The 24,333-nt window shown below is 45.0% G+C and overlaps 1 protein-coding gene across 4 annotated transcripts in view; it reads left to right on the forward strand.

Moving 5' to 3' along the window:
• kaznb (kazrin, periplakin interacting protein b) overlaps window positions 1-24,333 on the forward strand; it is a 137,771-nt gene that overhangs the window by 51,869 nt on the left and 61,569 nt on the right. For all 4 annotated transcript variants that reach the window (XM_076884110.1, XM_012918490.4, XM_012918491.5 and 1 more), the window contains exon 3: window positions 18,967-19,174. In XM_076884110.1, coding sequence (XP_076740225.1) covers window positions 18,967-19,174 — 208 coding nt within the window. The remainder of the gene's footprint in view (window positions 1-18,966; window positions 19,175-24,333) is intronic.

The following is a 24,333-nucleotide window of genomic DNA, read 5'->3' on the forward strand; positions in this document are numbered from 1 at the left end:
AAAGTCGTTGTTGAATGCTTTTGTCCGACCCAGGTTGCCTTGGAGTAGGGGCACCCGAGTTATTTGGTTAGGCACAGGACGACGGAGTTAAGTGGGACCGTGCTAGTATTCCGTGTGCAGGCGCTGCTATCATTGCAGGTCCGGGCCTGGAGTCCTCCTTTTGTGCCTACTGTTGCCAGGTAACTAACCCCATTCTTACTGAAGTAAGTGTCCGGGTCAATCGCGCTAGAGGGGGGTACGGACTTAGATCCCACCACCCGCTAGTCGTTCAAGGCAGCCTGTGCGCCCTTCTACCCCTACATAGCAGGGCTAGTAGCCCCTCACAATTGGCGTCACGAACAGGGTTCACCCATTGGCTCGGGGTCGTTATAGAGGAGGAATAGAGTTAAGGCAAACATGTCTGAACTAGAAGATTTGAAAAGGAGCTTTGATGAACTACAAGGGAGGCTTGCGGAGCAGGCGGGTGCCTTACAGCAGGCACGAGAAGAACAGAGAGAAGCTCTTTCTCTCGCAAGGGCAGTGATTGATCAACAGGCCCAAGCTTTAAAAGCCCCGGCGGCAATCTATGTCCACCGAGACCGCAAACTGGCAGATTTTAGTGGTTGCCCTGGAAAGAGTGGAGATGATTGTGTGGAAGAGTGGATCGCGGCAATGCGGTCTGCGTTCCAAGTCATGAAGGTGCCAGAGGCGGACCGTGTAGAGCTGGTCAAGCAACACATAAAAGATGAAGCCAGGGCAACTGTTAAGTTCATGTTGGATGGGGCAGTAGAGTCTGTCGAGGGCATATTTGAGGTTCTCCTTCAAACCTATGGAGACAAGGTCCCCATAGGTACTAGGTTGAAGGAGTTCTATGAGAGAAGGCAGATGTCCAGCGAGACGGTCAGAACTTATGCCTATGACCTACAGGAGAAGCTGGCTTTGATTAAGAGGCGAGAACCCAACCGCGTTCCCGACTCAGAGACGGTGTTGAAAGAACAGCTAGTGCTGGGTTTGCGAGATGACCTTTTGAGGCGAGAGATGAAGAGGAGGGTCAAAGAGGAGAAAGGCCTAACCTTCATCGGGCTGCTGCAAGCCGCAGTTGACTGGTCCGAGGAAGAAGAAGCCCAGTCCTCTCTCGCCTCCCAAAGTAGGCTCAGAACTAGAGGTGCGGTTAACGCTGCAGTACCGGCCGAAGATAAACCATCCCCCCTCACCCTGGAGATGCTCCACGAGGAGGTTAGGAAACTAGCTGCTCGTCAAGAAGAGCTGTACTTAGCACTACAGAGCAGGGAAAGAGGGAGCAGCCAGCAGAGTGCACAGCGCAGGCGAACACCCCTGAGGGACAGCGAAGGGCGATATATTTGCTACAGCTGTGGAGAGCCTGGCCACACTAGCCGGCATTGTACCAAAAAGCTAGATGCAGGGGCTCTGGCCCCTATCCCCATAGACCTGGCGCAGGTGGCATTTTCTGGCAATCCAAACGCCAAGGGTGGGGCCAAGAAACACCCCACCACACCGGCCATAGGCCGCCAAGCAGCCGAGTGTCTTCTGACAGAGGTGGAGGAGAGCCTCCAAAGGAGTGCTCTTGGGAGGTGTCGCACCGTCCACCTTAAGATAGGGGGGGTAGACACCACCTGCCTCTGGGACACGGGGTCAAATGTGACAGCTATTACGGAGTCCCATTTCCGTAGGTGTTTTGGGCCACAGGAGTTGAAGTCAGCAGACTGGATTGAGCTCACAGCCGCAAACGGGCTCGATATTCCTGTCTTGGGCTGCTTGGAGGCCGAGGTTGAATGCGCCGGGAGAGTGGTTGGTAAGAAGTGCATTTTTGTACTCACCAATACTCACCCCCAGGTAGACAAAGCTAATGGGCTCCCAGGGATTGTGGGGATGAATGTTATAGAAGACCTCGAAGCGCTCTTTATCGCAGATGGGGGTCGCGTCCACATGGACCCCCACGCTCCAGACGAGACAGAGGCCACCATCCGTCGGTTGATAGCCCGAGCGAGGAAGGAGTTCCCGCGCACGGGTCCGGGTGGCAAAATCGGGTTCGTCAAGGTGGCTGGCAGGGAACCCGTCATCATCCCCCCGAGGAGCGAGAAAGTGGTGGAGGGTCGTTGCGGGGTCTCACCTAGGGTTGAGTGCCAAGTGCTGGCAGAGGCGGCAAAAGAGATAGAGCTGCCGCGGGGACTGTTAGTTGCCAACACTATTGCGACAACCAGTGGTGGAAGAATCCCTCTCAGAGTGATGAACACAAGCGAGAGGGCTGTCAAGCTGATGCCAAGAGCCAGGCTTGCCGTTGTAAGCAAACCACGAGCTGTGCTCCCCAAAGAGGTTGTATGGGTAGAGGAGAGAGAGGGGGCACTCGTGGTTAAGCCGCTGGGTCAGGGTGAGAGTATAGCAACAGGGGGCGAGGGTGGGCAGTTGCCGGTCCCTGTACAGGCTAACACCCGGGACCTCACTGAGCTACAGCGTCAAAAGCTTTGTCGGCTGTTAGCCCAACACCAAGACGCATTCTCGGCAAGCGAAGTTGATTACGGCTACACCACCACGGTGACACACAGTATCCCCACCGAGGCACCCCCAATCAAACAGAGGCACCGAAGGGTCCCACCCCATGTCTTTCAAGAGTTTAAGAGGCACGTTCAGGAGCTCGTTAGCCAGGGGATCCTCAAAGAGAGCTCCAGTCCTTGGGCCTCACCTGCGGTGGTGGTTATTAAGAAAGATGGAAGTGTTCGATTCTGCTGCGATTACAGGCGGCTGAACGAAGTGACGTGCAAAGATGCCTACCCACTTCCCCGCATCGAAGAGTCGTTGGATGCGCTCGGCAATGCGCTGTTATTCTCGACCCTGGACCTGACCGCAGGCTACTTCCAAGTGGCCATGAGCGAAACGGACAGGGGAAAAACGGCGGTTACAACACCATTTGGCCTGTTTGAATGGACTCGGATGCCATTTGGCTTGTGCAACGCCCCAGCCACTTTTCAGCGGCTGATGGGTATGGTACTGGGGGACCTCAGTTTTGATATACTCCTTGTCTACCTGGATGACATTATAGTCTTCTCCCGGGACTTTGATAGTCACTGCGAGAGGCTTGAGACGGTGTTCGAACGTTTGAAGCAGCACGGGTTGAAGTTGAAGCCGACCAAATGCTTCCTTCTGCGGCCGGAGGTTAAATTCCTTGGCCACGTGATTTCTGCTAAAGGCGTCCAGGTAGATCTAGAAAAGGTCAAGGCCCTGGAGACATGGCCGGCTCCAAGGAGCGTGCGAGAGGTGAGGCAGGTGCTTGGATTCATGAGCTACTACAGGCGGTTTGTGCCAAGGTTTGCACAGTTGGCCAAGCCTCTGCATGCCCTGGTTGGGAAAGGGTTGAAAAACACGTCGAGGGGCACCCAGGCGTTTGTTTGGACCGGCGAGTGCCAGGAGGCCCTGGACGAGCTGAAACGATGCCTGGTGTCCCCTCCAATCCTGGCATATCCCAACTTTGGCCTACCCTTTATATTGACCACAGATGGGAGTCTGCACGGACTCGGGGCTGTGCTCAGTCAAAAACAGGAGGGCGTAGAGCGTGTGGTAGCCTACGCGAGTCGGGGGCTGAGAGGCTCCGAGAAGAATGACAAGAATTACAGCGCATTTAAACTGGAACTTCTGGCGCTTAAATGGGCTGTCACAGAGAAATTCAGGGACTACCTGATGTACGCCAGATTCACAGTAGTCACGGACCATAACCCGCTGCGCTACCTGGCAACGGCTAACCTGGGGGCTGTCGAACAGCGGTGGGTAGCACAACTCGCTGAGTATGACTTTGAGGTGTGTTACAAGCCTGGGCGACAAAACACGAATGCAGACGTCCTCTCCAGAATCCCCGACCAAGAGGAACCCGAGCAGGAGGACACAGGCAAGGACTTTATCAAAGTGGGCCCGGAAGAAGTGCGTGCGTGTCTGTGGCCCGCTAGGTTGGAGAAGGATGGTAGGGCTGATCTGAAAGCCAGAGTACAAGCGACTGCTGGGAAAGCTCTCGGTGGGCACAGCTGGGAGGAGGTCGAAGGGGCTCAGAAAAGCGACCCGGTCGTCGGGCCCGTGTATCGGGTGGTTGAGAGGGGCACGGAGATGAGCCATGCCGAGCTCCACGCGTTAACACCGGACGCGAGGCGGCTTCACCAACAGCTCGACCGCCTTAGGCTTTATAAGGGTGTGCTGTATAGGCATGTCAGTGACCCTCGTGATGGGGAGGAGATCAGGCAGCTCATTGTCCCAGAGACCTTACAACGTAAGGTATACGAGAACCAGCATGAGCATGGGGGGCATTTCAGTGCAAAGAGCACCCTCGCGGTGATGAGAAGGAGCTATTACTGGCCTACCATGAGTAGAGATGTTCAAGATTGGGTTCAGCAATGCAGGAGGTGCGCATTGGCAAAGGATGTCTTCCCCAACCACAGGGCCCCCATGACCTGCAGCAATGTCACCGCACCCCTGGAGGTCCTCGCTATGGACTATACGGTGCTAGAAAAGTCTTGTGGGGGTTACGAAAATGTCCTTGTCCTTACAGACATGTTCACCAGGTTCACCGTTGCCGTCCCCACCAGAAACCAAACTGCTGAGACGACAGCAAATGCTTTGCTGAAACATTGGTTTACCTATTACGGGTGCACTCCGATCAGGGGAGGAGCTTCGAGGCTAGTGTGATAAAAGAGCTGTGCAGGGCCTACGGGATTGCCAAGAGTCGCACCAGCCCTTACCATCCGCAGGGGAACGCGCAGTGTGAGAGGTTTAATAGGACCATGCACGACATGCTCAGGACACTGCCACCAGAGAAGAAACGGGATTGGAAAACATACTTGCCAGAGTTGGTTATGGCTTATAACTCTCGTGAGCACTCCTCCACGGGTTATGCGCCCTTCTACCTCCTGTTCGGGAGGGATGCCAGAATGCCCTTGGACCTCCTGGGAGGGAAAGACATGAGGGAACCAGAGGCGGACAATCTGGACGACTGGGTCCGGGACCACCATGAGAGGCTTAGGACCGCGGTGGAGGTAGCAAGCTCGGCTACTCAGGAGGCCTCTAGGAGGAGGAAGAGGATCTACGACCGGAAGTCCCGCGGCGCCCTGCTTCAGTCTGGTGATCGGGTGCTGTTGCGCAACCACAAGCCCAGAGGCAGGAATAAGATCCAGGACAAGTGGGAACCCAACCCTTATTTGGTGGTGAAACAAAACCACCCCGACATTCCTGTGTTCACGGTCAAGCCAGAGAAGGGTGGCTCGACGAGGGTCGTGCATAGGGATCAGCTCAAATTGTGCACCTTTCAAGCGCCGACATGGCAGCCGAAGCAGGCCAACAGGCTGCCAGCCGAAGTGGAGTCCGATACCGACTTCATGGAGGGGGTTTGTGCTCTACCACTCCCATGTGAGTCGGACCCGAGCGCTCTCGTTGCCCCAGGGGCGGACGAGATCGGCGACTATGTCGCCCAGGGGTTAGAGCCCGATTTAGCGGGGGAGGTACAACCAGTTATGGCCCTAAGTGAGCCAGAGGACAGCGATGGGGCCTCAGAGGCGAGTGATGAGGTGCACGAGGAGCGAGGGGAGGTTTTGCAGTCTGAACGCCCTTTGAGGCGAACCCGAGGGGTACGTCCTGCGAGGTATAGAGATTATGTTACGAAATGAAGCCATGGATTACTGTTATGCTCATTTGCAATGTAATGCGAGTCATATGTGAATGGTATAGAGTGTTACTGAACATGTGAGTTAATATGTGTTATTCTGTGTTTGTTACAGGGATGAACTGCTTGAGTCGTCGCTGGTGTGGCAGGGTTTAGCTGGGGGGAAATGTGAGGGCACATATTTACAACCCTTAGAAAACTGTCACGGGGTTGTTTACAGCCTGAAGCAGCCAAGAGGGAGTGACGTAGCGTGAAGAAGACGGACATGCGCAGTGGGAGAGAAGACGAGCGGAACAAAAAAAAGCACACGTGTCTGGATGAGAAGAGACGCTAGGAAAGGGCCGCGGTCAGGAAGAGACCCGAACAAAGTATAAACGGGAGGTTAGCGAGACAGTATACGGTACCGCAGCGAGTCTAGGCTGGGTTTCCGTCCGTGTATGCACTCTGACTCCGGCTACAGCGGCCTTACGGGTGTAACGTCGGGGCGAAGTGTCGGCGGAGATAGCGCTAGCAGAGGGGCTAATCGAGAGCTAAGGCTAGCGGCCGCTCCCCTCCAATCGGCCTCAGTTTCCCGGCGTTGCCAGTAGAGTTTGGCGACAAGAACGTCTAGAAAGCGAGACAGCACGGCTGGCTGTCTGGCGAAGGACCAGCGAGTTTCCGGGAGAGGAATTGGGCGGCCTCACTTCGCACGGCCTGGGGACTGCCGTAGCTCCGTTAGCCCGCGGGACCGCCATCTTGGGCCCCGATGTCGGCGGTGTTTGGAGTACCCTGCCACCCAGACGACGCTCCGGTTGTTCACCCTGCTTCAGCTGGCTGTGTGTAAAAGTTTCACCTACCCGTGGGTTCATTACGCTCCATTTCAGGAGGGGCAAAGGTACAGTTCCTGTGTTTTATTTCCTTGCTTTGATGTGGACCAGAGAATGAACATTCTATTCCGGCTGTGGAAGTTCTGGACAGCCTAACAGACTGCAACTCCGGTTAATGACACATACCCCTAGAACTATCTGTCCGTCCCACCCCAGAGACAATTTACTAGAGTGAACTGTAAAGACTGAAAATGTTCCTTTGGTGTGTCGGACATTGTAAATGATGTGATGAGACTGTGTCGACCATTTTAGACAGAATATTTGCTGTGTTAACTTTTACTGTTCTGCTGTGTTGTGAGTGTTTTTCCTGTGACTAGGGTGGGCTGTGTGGAGTCGAGGACTCCCAACTCTGGGTCTCACCAGTCTGTTTTGATTTATTTTACCTCATTTTATTTCTTTCATTTCTTTGGTCCTGGGGAGGCTCCTTGCTGTTTTCCCTTTGCTCTCCAGGGCCCTGTGGACATTGTTAACCAAGTTTGGTTTTTTTGAGGGCTCTCCAGATAAATAAAAAGAGCCACGTGGTTTAAAAAGTCGTTGTTGAATGCTTTTGTCCGACCCAGGTTGCCTTGGAGTAGGGGCACCCGAGTTATTTGGTTAGGCACAGGACGACGGAGTTAAGTGGGACCGTGCTAGTATTCCGTGTGCAGGCGCTGCTATCATTGCAGGTCCGGGCCTGGAGTCCTCCTTTTGTGCCTACTGTTGCCAGGTAACTAACCCCATTCTTACTGAAGTAAGTGTCCGGGTCAATCGCGCTAGAGGGGGGTACGGACTTAGATCCCACCACCCGCTAGTCGTTCAAGGCAGCCTGTGCGCCCTTCTACCCCTACATAGCAGGGCTAGTAGCCCCTCACATATGCGCTTTCATTGGTTGCTTCAATATCGGATCATGAAGTTGAGAAAGGTTTGGGTGTGAATCCACCAACAATCAATGGCCTCTGGTCGCCATATTACTGATAATGACCTCCTGTGTGAAAAGCTCTTTAGTCTTTCACCTTGTCTTCTTTTATTTCACCGATTGAAGATGGGTGCTTTACCAGAAAAAGACACACAGCTGACCTGCCAACCATTTCCCTATCCAAGTCTTGCCCAGATACCTTCTCGAAGTGCACTTCAACCTGCTCTCAGCAGCCTATAACCAGCTAAACGTAAATCATAAATCAACCAGGAGAGCTCTGTCAGGGTGATTACCCCTGTAGTTGCTCTCTGAAAATCACTATACTGCCCTAAAAGAAGAAGGAAACAGAGATTGATGGAGAAAAGTTTGGCAATGAAAGATTTTCCTTGTATGTAGTAGAAAATGTTTTACCTTGACAGATGTCCTCCTGTAGTATTACTCACAGACGAATAATTTGCTCTGCTGAAACCTGTTTTTGCTTTTTATGGCCTGAAACGGTGTGATTAAGCTACCACTTGATACTCCAATAATCTCATATTATTTGGATTTACTCAAATTGCTGTTACTATGTTGCTAATCACGCCACCGTCAACTATTTTCTCACCTGAAAGCAACAGGAGCACATCTCGTTCTCTCAGCATCACCTTTTAATTGTGTCTCCTGCAGAAGAGAGCACAGAAGAGTGGCAGCAGGGGTGAGGATCTCATTTAGAGTGAAGCAAAGTAGCCAAGTGTGTAATGCTTTTCACAAAAACAGGCACCTTCGGTTTCAACACTGATCTCACCATGATATCCATGTTATTAGATATTCAGCTCTGCATGTCTGAACGTTTCATTGTGAAGAGAGAAGTACAAATGTGGTAGAGCTAAGGAAGAAAAAGGCTATTGAATATGAGTACCACAGTGAGCACAATGAGGAGAAGCAATTGCAGGAAGCAGGCAGCAGGGAGCAGAAGTGAGAATGAGGGGAAATGAGAGAAAAATCAAAATGGTGTTCAGCAGAGAATAAGTATGGGAAAAAAACCACATTTCCTCAGATTTATTTCCCATCCTGCAGGTTCATCATAACAAAACCGCCGTCTGTCACCCATGCTTCCTCTCTCCCTTTGATTCCCTCAGAGCCCTGTAGACAAGCCTTTATCTTGATACTTATCAAGGCCTCTGGCAGTGTGTTTCATCCGTAACCCTGTCAACTGTTATCTCCAAGTGTAGAGGCTGTCAAACTGTTAACTGTGTTTACTGTGGTAAACAATTATTACAACGCTATCAGTGATGGGAGAAGGACATGGCTGCAAGGTGTTTGAGCGGTGTCGACTTTGGGCGGAAAGTGTGTTGAGTTTGACAACAGATAATAGGTGTTTCTCTTCAGGATTTATCTCAGCCTAGAAAAGCATCAGTGATGAGAGTTTACCCTTCTGCCAAAGTTGAGGCTGCAGAGGTGGAGTGGAGCTGCGGCTTTTCCACCGTTGCCTGAATGTTCATTCAGTGATTATCTGCATGTGCAGACAGTTGCAGAGCTGGAGCTGAAGAGATGACGAGTGCTACTTCTGATCAAGCATTTTATTTCATGTGTTGCATTAGATATAAATTCAGTCAGTTCCTCTGACTTCTGTTACTGTTGAAGATAAGTCTAACACTTTGGTTTTAAATGAAAAACGGTGAAGTTTCTGCTATAACTTAAATTATTGCTTCATCAAACATTTAACACCGAATGAGTTTAAAACGTATCAGATGGCTATAATGGAAGAGAAAAGATTCACCTTTCTATCAACAAGTCAGACATCTTTTATCTTTAGAACGTTTTTGTGCATATCCATAATGCAAATCTCCAATTCTACCACATCCCACAGCTACTATATTGAGATATGGTCACCGTGGAGGCCATTTGAGTGCAGTGAACTCATTGTCATGTTCAAGAAAACAGTCTGAAATAATTTCAGCTTTGTAGCATGGTGTGTTATCCTGCTGGAAGCAGCCATGAGAAGATGGGTACACTGTGGTCATAAACAGATAGTGATTATAATAATACTCAGGTAGGCTGTGGTGTTTAATCAGCGCTCAAGCAGGGCTCATGCTATGCCAAGAAAATATCCCCCACACCATTACACCACCAACAGCCTGAACCGCTGGTGCATGGTAGGATGGATCCATGTTTTCATGTTGTTTCTGCAAAATTCTGACCCTACCATCAGAAATGATGACTAATCAGACCAGACCATGTTTTTTAGCCTTTTATTGTCCAATTTTGGTGTGCATGAGCAAATTGTAGCCTCAGTTTGCTGCACCCAGTGTGGTCTTCTACTGTTGCAGCCCATTTGCCTCAAAGTTTGATCTGTTGTGCATTCAAAGATGCTCTTCTCCTTACCTTGGTTATAATGAGTCGTTATATACCTTACTGTTGCTTTCCTATAAGCTCAAAGATTTCTTGCAATTCTCCTTTGACCTCTTGTATTAAGAAGGCATTTGCCTGCTGTTTACTGAATATACCAATACCCTCACAATAAGTTAAAGTCACTCATCTTATTTTTCTTACACATTCTTATGATGATTTGAATTTCAGCAGATTGTCTTGATTATGCATTGAATTGCTCCCATGTGACTGGCTGACTAAATATAATAGTCAGAGGAACAGATTTAACAAATCAAGTGACCAATGAGTGTATGTCTGGCCTCCCATGTACACTACTCAGACAGCAGCCTCACCTACACCAAACAAAGTACTTCTAGAAGCCAAAAACACATCTGTGTGCTACATGTGAAAAAGAGCAGCTTCAGACAGTGCAGGGACCTGATTCTCCCAAATTTATCTGGAGTCGTTGGACAAAGACAGGTCAGTTGAATCCTTTTACATTGAACACCGTCATGTTATCCATTAATGATACTTCCTTTCATAAGCAGTAAAGCTTCTAACTAATGAGTAAACTTATATAAAGGTTTTTTGAGCAAGGCTGTTATACACCAAAAGTGACATGAAAGAAGCATTAGAGAAAAAGCTCAATACAAAAAGAAAGAAGTTGAGTTTCCGTTCCCCACCATTCATAGTTTATTCCATCAATGCCGCTCTGTCCTCGATTGTCACTACTTGGGGCAAAAGGCTTTCTCTCTTCGTCACTTCCACAGACATAAATACCCTGTTTTTTTCCTCCAGCTGTGACATTTCCATTTGGTAATTCTGCAGTGTGTGGAGCATTCAAAGCAGCATTCTTCATGCAAGCTTTCTATAGCTTTATCTGTCCTGTCACACATGTGATGCAATCGTTTTTGTATTGCATCACTTTAAACAGTGTGCATGTGCTTTTTAGTAACAAAGTACACATTTCTGCAACAATGAATCAAGCACACATGATCTTAGGATAGTTTAAAGGCAGAAGCCTTGTTTTTGTGAAAAACTGGCTGTTTTTTAACTGACTGCCAAAGGCCAGATTTGTCTGAAGTATCTTGTTTGTCGCAAATGTTGGCAAAAAGAAAGAAAGTGGTAATGGCACACAAAATGCTAGTTTTATTTGTAACTAGGCACACCCTCACACACACACACTAATCCGATGCCACACAGACAAAGGTAACATCTAAATGCAGTGCAAATTAACCTGCCTACAAGTAAAGAATGAAAAGTCCTTTATGCTTTGATGTTGGCAGACAGTGTGCTGTGGGCTCAGACAGCCTTTAATGTCAGAATAAAATAACCTGTAACTTGCTGTTTTGATACAGACCACAGCAGACTGAATATTGTGACATATTACAATTTACAAATTCAGGCCTGCTGTCTGTGACAGCTTAGATTCGGTGCAGCGCTACATGAAGGCTGGGATATACTTTCAGCCATATACAAGCTTTACTCCTTGGGAAGATGTTTTTTTCTCTCTCAGTGATGGTTAAGAAAACATGCCTATTATTACTTGACCGTGACAAGAACCTAAAAATATTTAAGATTTCAGATCATAAACAATGACTGCTTTTTAAGAGTGTTACATCTGTGAGATATAATACTGGAGATGAGCTTTAGTCATGGGCAATATGGATATGGAAAATCTTTTGTTGTAATAGATTTATTTCAATAGCCAGATGGGGATGTGTGTTTTTGGCTAATCCTGTGAATTAAATTAATTCTACAACTAAATTTGATTAATAATACCATAAAAATGCAATGCATTTCCCACAGGCCTTCAACATTTCCTGCAATTACCTAATTGTCAGCACAGATCAATATTTTCTTTATTAACATGGTATCAAATGCCTAATGCAATGCAATGTTATAAACCCATGAAGAGTTATCACTATACATGGAGCCTGTCTCAGTTCTCCTGTACTTTTCAGCTTCCCGTTTTACAACATTTTGCTTTTAGCCTCCAGCAACTTTACTATTGTGATTCACTCTTACTTCTCTTATCATCATCATTCTGGCACAGCAGGAACAGTTTCATCCAAACAAGCCCTAAAAACCCATTGTTTTCCATCTGGACCCATGGCAGACAGACAGAAATGATGAAGATGGTTTAACATTTAGTAACCAGAGAAAGAACCAGACATACCTGTCAAGATTTAATGGAGACAAAAGAAAGGAGATGTGAAAAGGAGACTGGCAAGCAACTGAAAATATTTCTCAAGGTTTGCTTTTTGTAGTCACTGCTGTAAACCCAACAACACCGGTGTTGTTAGGTTTAATATATATATATATATATATATATATATATATATATATATATATATATATATATATATATATATACATATATACATACATACATACATACATACATACATACATACATACATATACATACATACATATACATATATATATTGCTATAAGATTGCTTCTAAGAGCATTTGTGAACGAATATATCGCGCTCAGTGAATTCTGGTATGGTACCGTGATAGGATGACACCTGTGGAACAAGTCAGGAAATTTCCCTCGCTAAATATTCCACAGTCAACTGTTATTGGTATTGTAAGAAAGTGGAAGCGATTGCGAACGACAGCAACTCAGCCACAAAGTGGTAGGCCACATAAAATTACAGAGCAGGGTCAGCAGATGTGCAAAGTGTGCAGAGGTCACCAACTTTATGCAGAGTTAGTTGCTACAAACCTCCAAGCTTTCATGTGGCCTTTAGATTAGCTCAAGAAGAGTGTGTAGGGAACGTCATGGAATAGGTTTCCAAATAAATTTTTAAAAATTTGAATTAGGCAAATAAGCAGACTTATAGTTGTGTACTTTGATGTCCTGTTTTATTTTGAACTTACTTACCAGTCAAATGATCGTGTAATCAAATCTTCTTAGGAAAGTCCCTAACTAGTAAGGAAATGTGCTTCAGTGTTTCCTTAAATACTTCCTTTCACACTGGATACTGGACCAACCTTTAAGAAAAGGAAGTAAGATGCCATACCAAAATTCATAGTGGCACACTACACTACTGTCATGAAAAACACGTCTTCTATCTATATGTCTTTCATTAAATAAGCTGATAGGAGCACTCTGAGCAAAGCATACAAGATGAACTTTCTGCAGTCCGGGTCACATAGTAGTTTCATCATGGCCCACATCACTAGAATCCATCATCACATTATTAAAGAGCCTGGTGTAAGTGCAGTCCGATTATTAGCGCATCGTATTTCACTTTTCCTAAATCCTGATATATATTTTCCCTCACACCTTAACTTATCCTTATGCCCTTTTCCATCAAGGTTAAGGTAAAGTGATAAGAAAAAGAAAGCAGGAGGTCATTTTTTGGACTTTTCCTTTTTTTCTTCATTTCCTGCCTTTGTGAGAATAAGTCATCACTGTGTACATATACAGGGAGTGCAGAATTATTAGGCAAGTTGTATTTTTGAGGAATAATTTTATTATTGAACAACAACCATGTTCTCAATGAACCCAAAAAACTCATTAATATCAAAGCTGAATGTTTTTGGAAGTAGTTTTTAGTTTGTTTTTAGTTTTAGCTATTTTAGGGGGATATCTGTGTGTGCAGGTGACTATTACTGTGCATAATTATTAGGCAACTTAACAAAAAACAAATATATACCCATTTCAATTATTTATTTTTACCAGTGAAACCAATATAACATCTCCACATTCACAAATATACATTTCTGACATTCAAAAACAAAACAAAAACAAATCAGCGACCAATATAGCCACCTTTCTTTGCAAGGACACTCAAAAGCCTGCCATCCATGGATTCTGTCAGTGTTTTGATCTGTTCACCATCAACATTGCGTGCAGCAGCAACCACAGCCTCCCAGACACTGTTCAGAGAGGTGGACTGTTTTCCCTCCTTGTAAATCTCACATTTGATGATGGACCACAGGTTCTCAATGGGGTTCAGATCAGGTGAACAAGGAGGCCATGTCATTAGTTTTTCTTCTTTTATACCCTTTCTTGCCAGCCACGCTGTGGAGTACTTGGACGCGTGTGATGGAGCATTGTCCTGCATGAAAATCATGTTTTTCTTGAAGGATGTAGACTTCTTCCTGTACCACTGCTTGAAGAAGGTGTCTTCCAGAAACTGGCAGTAGGACTGGGAGTTGAGCTTGACTCCATCCTTAACCCGAAAAGGCCCCACAAGCTCATCTTTGATGATACCAGCCCAAACCAGTACTCCACCTCCACCTTGCTGGCGTCTGAGTCGGACTGGAGCTCTCTGCCCTTTACCAATCCAGCCACGGGCCCATCCATCTGGCCCATCAAGACTCACTCTCATTTCATCAGTCCATAAAACCTTAGAAAAACCAGTCTTGAGATATTTCTTGGCCCAGTCTTGACGTTTCAGCTTGTGTGTCTTGTTCAGTGGTGGTCGTCTTTCAGCCTTTCTTACCTTGGCCATGTCTCTGAGTATTGCACACCTTGTGCTTTTGGGCACTCCAGTGATGTTGCAGCTCTGAAATATGGCCAAACTGGTGGCAAGTGGCATCTTGGCAGCTGCACGCTTGACTTTTCTCAGTTCATGGGCAGTTATTTTGCGCCTTGGTTTTTCCACACGCTTCTTGCGACCCTGTTGACTATTTTGAATGAAATGCTTGATTGTTCGATGATCACGCTTCAGAAGCTTGTTGTGTTGATGTCATTAGACCACACCCCTTCTCATTACAGAGATGCACATCACCTAATATGCTTAATTGGTAGTAGGCTTTCGAGCCTATACAGCTTGGAGTAAGACAACATGCATGAAGAGGATGATGTGGACAAAATACTCATTTGCCTAATAATTCTGCACTCCCTGTACTTCACTTCGTTCCCTGGCAGATTGTTTCTGCACTCACAGCAGGGAAGTGTGTTGGCCATTCCCCGTCTTTCCCTTGAATGATCTCTTGTCTGTTTTACGTTTGCCTTCTGCCTGATATTCGCCTCACATGGACTCAAAGACTTGCTCTAAATGCAATCTTGCCTGGTAATAATTTTGCCTTCCTCTGCTGTCCTCTTACCTGTGAACCACAACAATGGGAATAGTAGGGCTACATCAGCCTGACTGCACTGCATTTCTTAACTATCTTGTTTTTGAAAAAACATTTCTAGTTTTTATGCAACTTTCCAAGTTCCTCCTATTCAGAAGTAAGGCTCACATACCTCATAGACTTTCTATCTTTTTTTGCAGTATTTGATTAATATTAGTAAGTTTAGTCGAGCCGAGTGGATATTTTCCCCAAGCCCCTGATAAGATGTGTATTAATAAGTTGAGCACAGCATTATATCACTTTGTTATTGGGAAAAAATGGAAAGCATTTCAGTGTGTGGAGGATTAGTCGATATTCAATTAACCCAGGCAGACAGTCATGGTGACTCTTTATCAATACCTCTTTTTAACTGCACACCCGCAGCACACTTAATTAAACTTCCCATTAATAGCATCAAACAAGTGAGAAAACTAACAACACAAACACTCGCATAAGTTTGGAAAAGTGATCCAAATCCATACAAGCACCGACCGGAGAAGTGGTTATCAAAGGCAGTCGGCCAAGCTGCTGCACTGGCCTCAGGTCTCGGCTGTGATCATAGATGCTCTCAGTCCAGTTGTGGAGACAAAGGAGGAGGAGGAGGCTGTGTGTTTTGGACATGGCACAATTGCGTGTCCTCAAACTATTTGTCTGGTTATTGATGTGTATCTGGGACACCCTGTGACTCTTGACCCTGAAATCATTAATTTCCGCGCATTCCACAGCTGGGTTTATGAAAGCCCTCCCTCACATGGCTCAGTGCAGAGCGTGGTTATGACTATGAGGGAAGAGCTTCGAGATTCTTTTAGAAAAGCAGTAATTTTTAAATAACATAAAGCCTTCTATGTAAATCATGAGCCCTCTGATAACCCTATCCTTATTCCAGACCGTGCTACATTTCTCTTTGATAATCAGCTACAAATCAGGGCCAGTGTGCCAACTGGGGCAGCGATGTGACTGTCTAGACAGTGATAATGATCTGCTAACATGTCTGTGCTGCTGTAGATCTTCTCTACTAACTGTAAGCAATAATTGTTCTCTATGGGAATAACTAGATGTGCATTTAACAGTAGCTATTATGGGAGACCTTGCAAAAAAAGATTAGAGGCCACTGTTTTCCTATCCATACAGAGCTGCAGTACAAAGAAGGGTAAGTCAACCCTCATAAAGTGAATCGAATGTTAGTGTTGGCATATTTACAAACTAACTTCAATGAAACTGTACAACCCATTTCCCTATAAAAAATTTTTTTGTGTGTGTGAGTTAACATTATATGTACTTGGTATTTAGTTTACACCCAAATATCCAATTTGTTGCAATATTCATCAACAAATGTTAGGTGTTATAATTGCAAACATGATTAAAGATGCAAAGACGTTCAGTTTAAAATTATACAGTGTTCACAAAAGTCTTTAGCAACCCCTCATTTCTTTATATTCTGCTTCCATGGAGCCACATTTTCTTTTAATTTGTCAAAAGTGGTCTTGAGCAATAGTTCACCAGGCTTTCTGCTGGCCTTGTAAAGTTTTTGTTTGGACATTGACTGCTTTTTTACCAAGAACCAAGTTTTAATTGTGATATTAGGTGCTCTGTTTCTAGCAGCTGTCACAAAAACACATAATTTGTTTCCACTTCTATGAAAAATACTAAAGATAACACAGTTTAATAGGGATAAAATAGTGTTATGGACCAACAGGTTTATTTCAAAAGACATTTTAGCAAAAAACTTGGAACGTCTAACATAGTCCGCTAAAAATATTAGCAGAAACTGGACATGTGGATGACAGAAGAAGTGGCAGACCTAAAAAAAAAATACAAAATCTACAGATGAACAATATCTGAAAGTCCTTAAGAGTTAGGCAGAAAATATCCAGAGAAAACCTGAGTGATGCTTTGTTGAAGCCTGATCACAAATGGCCTGAATGGAAAGGTGGCATTAAGAAGTGGTATTAAGAAGCCCTTCTTAATGGAAGGAAACAAGGAGAGAAGGTTGAGGGTTGATCTTGTCAGAATTGATGAAATTATGAACACAGAAAAGTACTGCCAGATTTTGATCCACAGTTTGGAAAGCGTCTGATTGGCAACAACTTCATTTTGTGGCTCAAGAGTTTTGCACAGTAATTTTTAAGCCCTGGAAAAGAATTTTTTCTCAAATTTGAGCAAAGCAGCATTCTCACTTGATGACATTAATATTTAATCTGTTTTCAAAACTGTTGTGCAGATTCTGTTAATGGCCTTATCAGCTGATTGACTAATTGTGTCAGCTCTACTTAAGACCAAGAAAGAGTCCCAGCTGGATTCACTGCTTCAGAACTTTAAAAATGCAGCGTGCCATTAATAATTTGTTAATAAAATCAGCTTTTTCTCCTGCTCCAGCCAAAGATAATGACATGTAGTAAAAATATTCTTAACATTTTAGAGGCACAGCTGCTTACAGGTATAGACACGTTATTCAAAATCACTTGTGTCTTAATTAAATCAGTCCTAATTAACCTGAAGCAGTATCTTCAATAGTTAATGATTTTTAAAGAGATAGCATCCTGTTTCCATTTTCATTTTGACCAGGCAGTATAGCGTAATATTTTTCATCAAAGGACGGACACTGGCTTTACAGAGTAAAATAGTTGAGTCAAAGTAGAGGAGTCAAGGCCACATAACCCAAACAACACCAACATTCTGAGGACTTTATTGTAAAACAGTATGCAGTGAACAGACTACCGGTGCAACTAACAAGTTGTGTGTCTCATTTGGTTGTCAATCTCCCGAGCCCGCTGTCCCATCTTTGTTTGTCACTCTGTGCCGTTGTGTGAATACCAATGAACAGCGAGCCGTTATCACCTGAGCCTCGGATGACAGCATCTCAGTGATGTATTGCTCATCAGCCTCTGTTTCGTGCCAGACAGGATGTGTTTTCTTACTTGGAAAATGAAAATGTCAAATGCAGATCTTTAGTTGTGACGGCTCAGCAATATCCCAGATTGTTTTAAGTTAAGATGCACAGCCTAACCCATCTCTAACCTTTTAGATGCGTGATGGAGTTTTACAGCTGTACAGATAAGAAACGATGCCGCCGCGTTTATTTCCTGTGCTTGCTGATAAGCTGAAATATAATTCTCCAAACTGCTTTTGATCAAAGATGTGAAACTTTACTGTGTTCCCGCCACAACTCCATTGTAATTCTCCAGGCCTCTTCTGTTACCGTGTAGCCCGTTAGAGGCCTGTTCCTCCGTCCTCTACTAAGTTTGTTCTGAATGCTGAAATGTTTTCCCCTTGGGTGCCTTGTGCCAGCCCCCTTCCTCTTCCACCGATGTGGGGGTGAGCTTTCCCAGGACAAAGAGAAGAATATATAAAGGAATGGGGGGGGGGGGTCGGAGAGACAAAAAGACAGCGGGTGTGTGAGCAAAGGAGGCCAAGTGAAAAGATATAGAGGGCTTGACAAGTGCTTGTCAAAGGGCTCAATACTGCTGGCAAGCTTTGAGTGTGGGGATACAGAGAGAGGAAGAAGGACAGAAAAACAATCTGTACTTTTCCCCCCTATTACAAACCCAATTGCTCACTCCTTACAAACTCCACAGGGTGTGGGGTACACACCACGCTCTGTGTTTAGAGAGTTACTGGAGAGCAGCTCAGTCCAACTGCACCCCCACCATCTCCCCTAGTCCTCCTGCACATGGTACAGTCCATTTAAAAGGCTGCATGTCATCTCAGTGTGTGCAGGGTCCTCTCTGAGAGCAGCTGCTCACAGCACATTCTCCTCTGCGGGAGCATTCACTTTCCCCTCCGCCTGCTGGGCTGCATCTTTTTCTCCCCTGCCTTTTTTTCTTTCTCTTCCTGCTCCCTTTGGTTTCTCTCTTCCCCTCTTTCTCCCGCGCTCACTCTCTCCTCTCGCACACACATGCTTTCTCTGACTCTGTAGTGCTTGGACGCATTCTTTATGCAGTAACAGGTAGACATCATCCCTGTACTGCCGGCTTTTTTTTTTTTATGTGCGAAGTACACTGTGAGAGAAAAAGCACAGGTGGAGTAGGAGAAGAAGAAGAAGAGGGTGATAAGAGGTGGCGGAGGAGGAAAGGGTCTTAACTTCACCTCCTGTAATGCTTCTCTTGACACCATGCTGCTCTGTGTGGATTTGGTCCTCAGGGGAAAATCCTTAAAATGATGGAAGACAACAAACAGCTGGCACAGAGGATTGATGGGGCCATCCAGTCTGCCAGCCAGGAAGTGACCAACCTGCGCTCCGAGCTCTCCGCCACCAGCCGTAGACTGGCAGAGCTGGGTGCCAGCAGCCCCCCTGGCTTGGAGAACCACCACCAGCACAACCACCACGATGACAGCCTTCACTACCGGGGTGAGTGCCTGAATGTGTGCGCACTCACATGTAATCTCGTGCCTCTGTGTGTGTGAGAGAGCAAGAACAGGAACATGTGTGAGTGTTTTGAAATCAGCAGTGGGAAGTATTCTAAGAATGTGCAGCGGAGTGACTAATATCATCCCACCGTTCCTCCATTGACTTATTTTTCCCCATACTCAGCATGAGAAAAGTCAGCAGCTTGAAAGAAAAGAGAGAACGACTGAGTGTTGTTATTAAATGGCAGGGAGGGGTTGGGGTTAGAGAGCGTGGGCCAGAGTTGCTCAGGGTTTGGTTTCCCAGGCAGCAGCTGGGCTCCTCTGGGGCTGCACTCCCTCCAGCTCTGGCTCCTTCTCCGCACTCTCCCCGAGTCTATGAGGAGAAACTGTTGTGCTTCATGCCCAGAAACTGCATGCCAGCATCTCTGAAGGAGGGCGGTGACACCATGGCACTGCCACTTAGCTGGGAAAAAGATGTAATGAATGACGAACGAGAAGTTAAAGAGAAGTTTTCATGGGACTGCTCATTGAGGCTTCCTGCTCTTAAAATAGTTCCTCTTGGCTTCGTGTTACACTTATTGATATCTCTCGTGTTGCTTAAAGTAATAACTTGGCTAAAGTGCTGTTTTATATCTAGTTATTCCATGACTAATGATGTCTGACAGGAAATTTTTATCTAGTGTGAGACTGTGTTCTGGGTCTAATTAAGCCTCGTTACGACGTATTCGAGTTAGTTACTTTTATATCGCCGACATCTTGGATTCATTAATGATCATCTTTATGGAGTTTGACAGGAACAAGAATAAAAGGGGAATTTTTGTTTTCCTGTTGCCTTGAATGCATTAACAGAACAGCAAATACTTGTGTCAGCTATCCAGATAATTTGGTGAGAAACTTTCAAAAGTTTCCAAACTTAACAAATAATATTTTACATTCACTGCATGCACAGAAAATTTGGCTTGCTGAAAAAGAGAGCAACAGAAAAAAAAAGACCTTTCACCTTTTGGTGTTTCTGTTCTGCATTCGAATTGAATGCATCTGGGAGCCTGTATGTTTTTGAGATCTTATCATACCCAGCCACAGTGGCTATTAAATGCACTTTAAAAGATATACAAGAGACTACCCAAGTAGGAAAAGGTCTAATGAATGAAGAGAAGATATAAGTTACAAAGGACTAAAAGGTTTTGCTAATACTTGTGTTACAAATCCCACAACTTAATGGAAGCGAAACCATTATAGTCATTCATTGTGGGCATGCTGTAAAAGAAGAAGTACACACTGAGAAAATGGTAATAATAAGCTGACAGTTATTAGAGAAAAATACAACTGCAGTTGTTACTGCTGCTCCTTTTTCTCCAATGCAAACAATTTATAACAAAAAACTCCATTTTCATTAAAAGAAATGTTACAATATGCAAATTAGAGAACATAACAGAGATTATTCAGCCAGCTGATTTAGCCCTCAGCTGCTGCCTAATAGATATATTTTTCAATCCACCCGGTACACAGAGAGTGTAAAAGAAAAAAAAATATGAACAAAGCACTTTATTATTCAGAAAACATGTTTAAAAGTGAGTTTTTTGCATTGCCAGCTACAGTTGGTAAGATTTTCTTGACCTGTAAGTCTTATGCGTTGAGCACAGCATCAGGTGCAGGGACTACATGGGAGATTCTCCTCTTTTCTTCGAAATTCAGCCGATGCTGGAGCGTGATGGTTCAACTACCAATGGGAAAATGATATAAGATCCAAACAGATTAATCTGAGTAACAGATTAATGCTTATCAGATGGCCAAACCACGAGCAGCAGAGTGGCTTCACAAATCCTGAAAAGTACTATGGCGCAGTCATTGAATCTATTCTTGTCATGGCTTGAAGTATTATATATGCTGCATTTATAGTTTGTTTGTTTGTTTTTTGCGATAAATGTCAGTTCAAGCCCAGTCTGAGTGTTTCATCTGTGTGGCTGCTGCAGTGAGTTATACATGTTGTGTTCATTCAGCTTGCTGTTCTGACTCCCTCTCAATGTTAACAGGCAGCCTGACATTCCCACATTCCTGAATGTCAGGGTGGTGATGTCATACTTCCTGTTCCCAGAGGCCAGGCTCGCAGTCAGGTGACTGATTAAACTAAACACACCCACACTGAGAACCGCTTGGCTTAAACATGTTTTTGTAAGTTCTTAAGTTTAGGCGTTTTGGGGTGTGATGAGCCAGCACCATCGTCCAGTGGCTTAGTGAGATTAAATGTTCTTTAGGTGTGTATCCCTCTCCAGGCCAGGCTGTTCGCTTGCCCGTTTGTTGGCCATGCCCTGTGCAGGATCAAAGCAGAGTTTTTTGTGTGTGTGTGTGTTTTTTTAATATGCATGAGCTGACTTCCTGTAAATATATTACACTGTGCCAAATGTCAGAATTTCTGCTGTGTTTCAACTCCCTGTGGAGCTACAACAGCATCTCTGACAGACATCCAATAAGCCCATAAACACAGCACTTCAGCTGTTCCTGATGGCCTTGGAGTCCATTGTGGAGTCCTTCTAACTGAGCTAACCACAAGGAGCAAAGCATTAAATGAACCAAAACTTTCAGTCTGTTCACAGAGATCCAGGATTAACTTGGTTATTTGCTTTTGCTAATAAACATTTTGTATAATTTTTACACTTACCCTCTTTAGAAGATTTTCTTTATTTACCGGCATTTAAGAGTACAGTATAAGCATTCAACGGAAAGGTCTATGACTGGCTATTAGACATGACCTTTATTATTCTGTTCAGGCTGCTGACATTAATGTATTCATTGCCAGGACAATGAAACCCTATTGAGCCTCTCTCTTGATAGACCCAGTTGATGTCAAGACCTTGTTTAACGTCCCTAAACAATCAACTGCATTGCTGCTGTATCTGTGTTCCACTGAGCTGTTTGGAAAAAATACATATTCATCTTCCTCTCAGTTTGTCTCAGGGACCAGAAGCGCTATGAAAATATCCTGTCCTCTAAAATCAATGTTAGGTAACCCTTATGGGGTTTTACATTATTTATATAAGCGCCTTGCTGTCAGTGGGTGAGAAAGTGCACATCGTGGACTCATGAGAATCTGCCAATTGCAATTCATAAGTCTGTAAAACACAACCATAAGGCAGCTGTTAGTGAGTCGTACAGCTCGGAGAGTATGGATGACCTTTGGCTGCTTTAACGAGCAGAGGACAATAACACAAAGGGAGAGAGCACTGATGTGGGTATTGTCTATCAGTTGTCATTTGTCCTTGAGTATCACAGTTTGTCATTGTGGAAAGAGAATAGTTAGGACAATGCTTTTACAAAGTGAGTTATTTCAGACATTCACGGTGATGAAGGTGATGAACGTTATGAAGGTTATGAAAGTGAAAGTAACTGAACAAACAGAACATTTGATGACTTTCAGTTTGAACATTTCAAGGTTTTTGGGGAGGACGATGTTGCGTTTTAAAGACCTGACTCGCTGACACAAAATTAAACACACAAGGTAAGAGGTCAACAGCAACGAAAATGGAGTTAAATTAGACCTTTCAGTGAGAAAAATTCAGAGCTTGTAGAAAAGCTTAAAATTCTACTGCCAACAGCAAGTGGAAGCTAAGCGAGACCTAATGAACCGTTTGGCAGTTTAAATAAGTTAACCTTCGAATTTATGATCAATTTGGGGTGAATGTGGTAACTATTAAGGAGCTCTGAATTTGTTACTGCTCCGGTCCTTGCACTTTGTTCAGGTTTGCTGCTCCAGTGGCATAGTATAAAAACAACCGACCACACAAAAGGCAAAATTGATTTTTATAAATACTTGAAGATAAATGTTGTTGTAGTAATAAGAGTGATAAACAACTTCCTTCCTGTTTGAAATAGGCCGTCAGTTCTAAATACATATTCCTTTTTCTATGTGCGCCTTCTGCCTTAATTCTTCATGGCACAAATTCAACAAGGTGCTTGAAAAGTTCCTCAAAGATTTTCGTCCATGATGGCATCAGAGCATCACACAGTTGCTGCAGATTTGTTGGATGCACATCTATCATGTTAATCTCCCCTGAACCATGTATACAAGGCACGATGGATTCAGGCTTTCATGTTGTTAACGCCAAATTCTGACCCTGAAATCTGAATGTTGCAGCAGAAATGAGGCTCAACAGACCAGGAAACATTTTTCCACTCGTCTATTGTCCAATCCTGGTCAGGCCTTAATTAATTGTACCCTCGGGTTCTTGTTCTTAGCTGGCAGGAGTGTCACCCAGTTTGGTCTTTTGCTGCTGTTTCAAGGTTGAATGTGATGCAGATTTAGACATGTTCCTCTGCATACACTGGTATCAACAAGACATTTTCACCTAGAGAACTGCAGCACACTAGATATTTTCCCTTTTCAGACCATTCCCTGTAAAAACTTAAGAGATGGTCATGTGGGAAAATGCAGTAGATTAGCAATTTCTGAAACCAGCTTGTCTAAACAGGTGTACCCAATAAAGTGCTGAGTGAGTGTAGTTAAAAGTAAACTTTAAATACTAATACTTTCAGAATCAGATAGTCTTCCATCTTAGCATTTCTAATAAAGCTCCCATGCTGCATACCAAAATAATGTATTCTGAGATTGAGGAGAGTGGCAGTACAACTTTACACAGTGTACTGCAAGGCATGCATGCTGATTAAGTATTCACTAAAAGACCCCGCGATTATCTTTTCTCCAAAGAGGAGGAGCTGAACTGGCTCTAATGCTCTCTGCTGCAGAGTAATTGTAGAAAAGAATCCTCTCCCCATCTGGCCTGAGTTTGTTAGACGCCTAGGTCTCTCATTACTTCATCCAGCAGAAGAGCGGGGCTGGGAACACAGTGCCAAACTACAGCAGCAAAATCCCATTCACCCCAGCTATTTCCCTGTAATGCTCTCTGGACCACCCGCCTTCCTGTTTGCTGTCTGCATCAGAGCAAGTATGCAATGCAATGTAAGCTTCCCCCTGTATTTACCACCACGCGAACACCCCCCAGCCCTTTCTTTATTCCCTGCCTACGCTCCCTCAGCCACACCCCGCCTGTGGTCAATGCAGTGTGAGAGAAACTGTGTCCAAACAATAGCCCCGGAGAAGCAGCCCGTCACTTCCCTAACATTTGCCCTCTCTCCTACTCTGCCACACAAGTCTTCCTACAATAA

The sequence above is a fragment of the Maylandia zebra genome, linkage group LG5 (genome assembly GCF_041146795.1).
Source record: "Maylandia zebra isolate NMK-2024a linkage group LG5, Mzebra_GT3a, whole genome shotgun sequence".
Classification (NCBI taxonomy): Eukaryota; Metazoa; Chordata; class Actinopteri; order Cichliformes; family Cichlidae; genus Maylandia; species Maylandia zebra.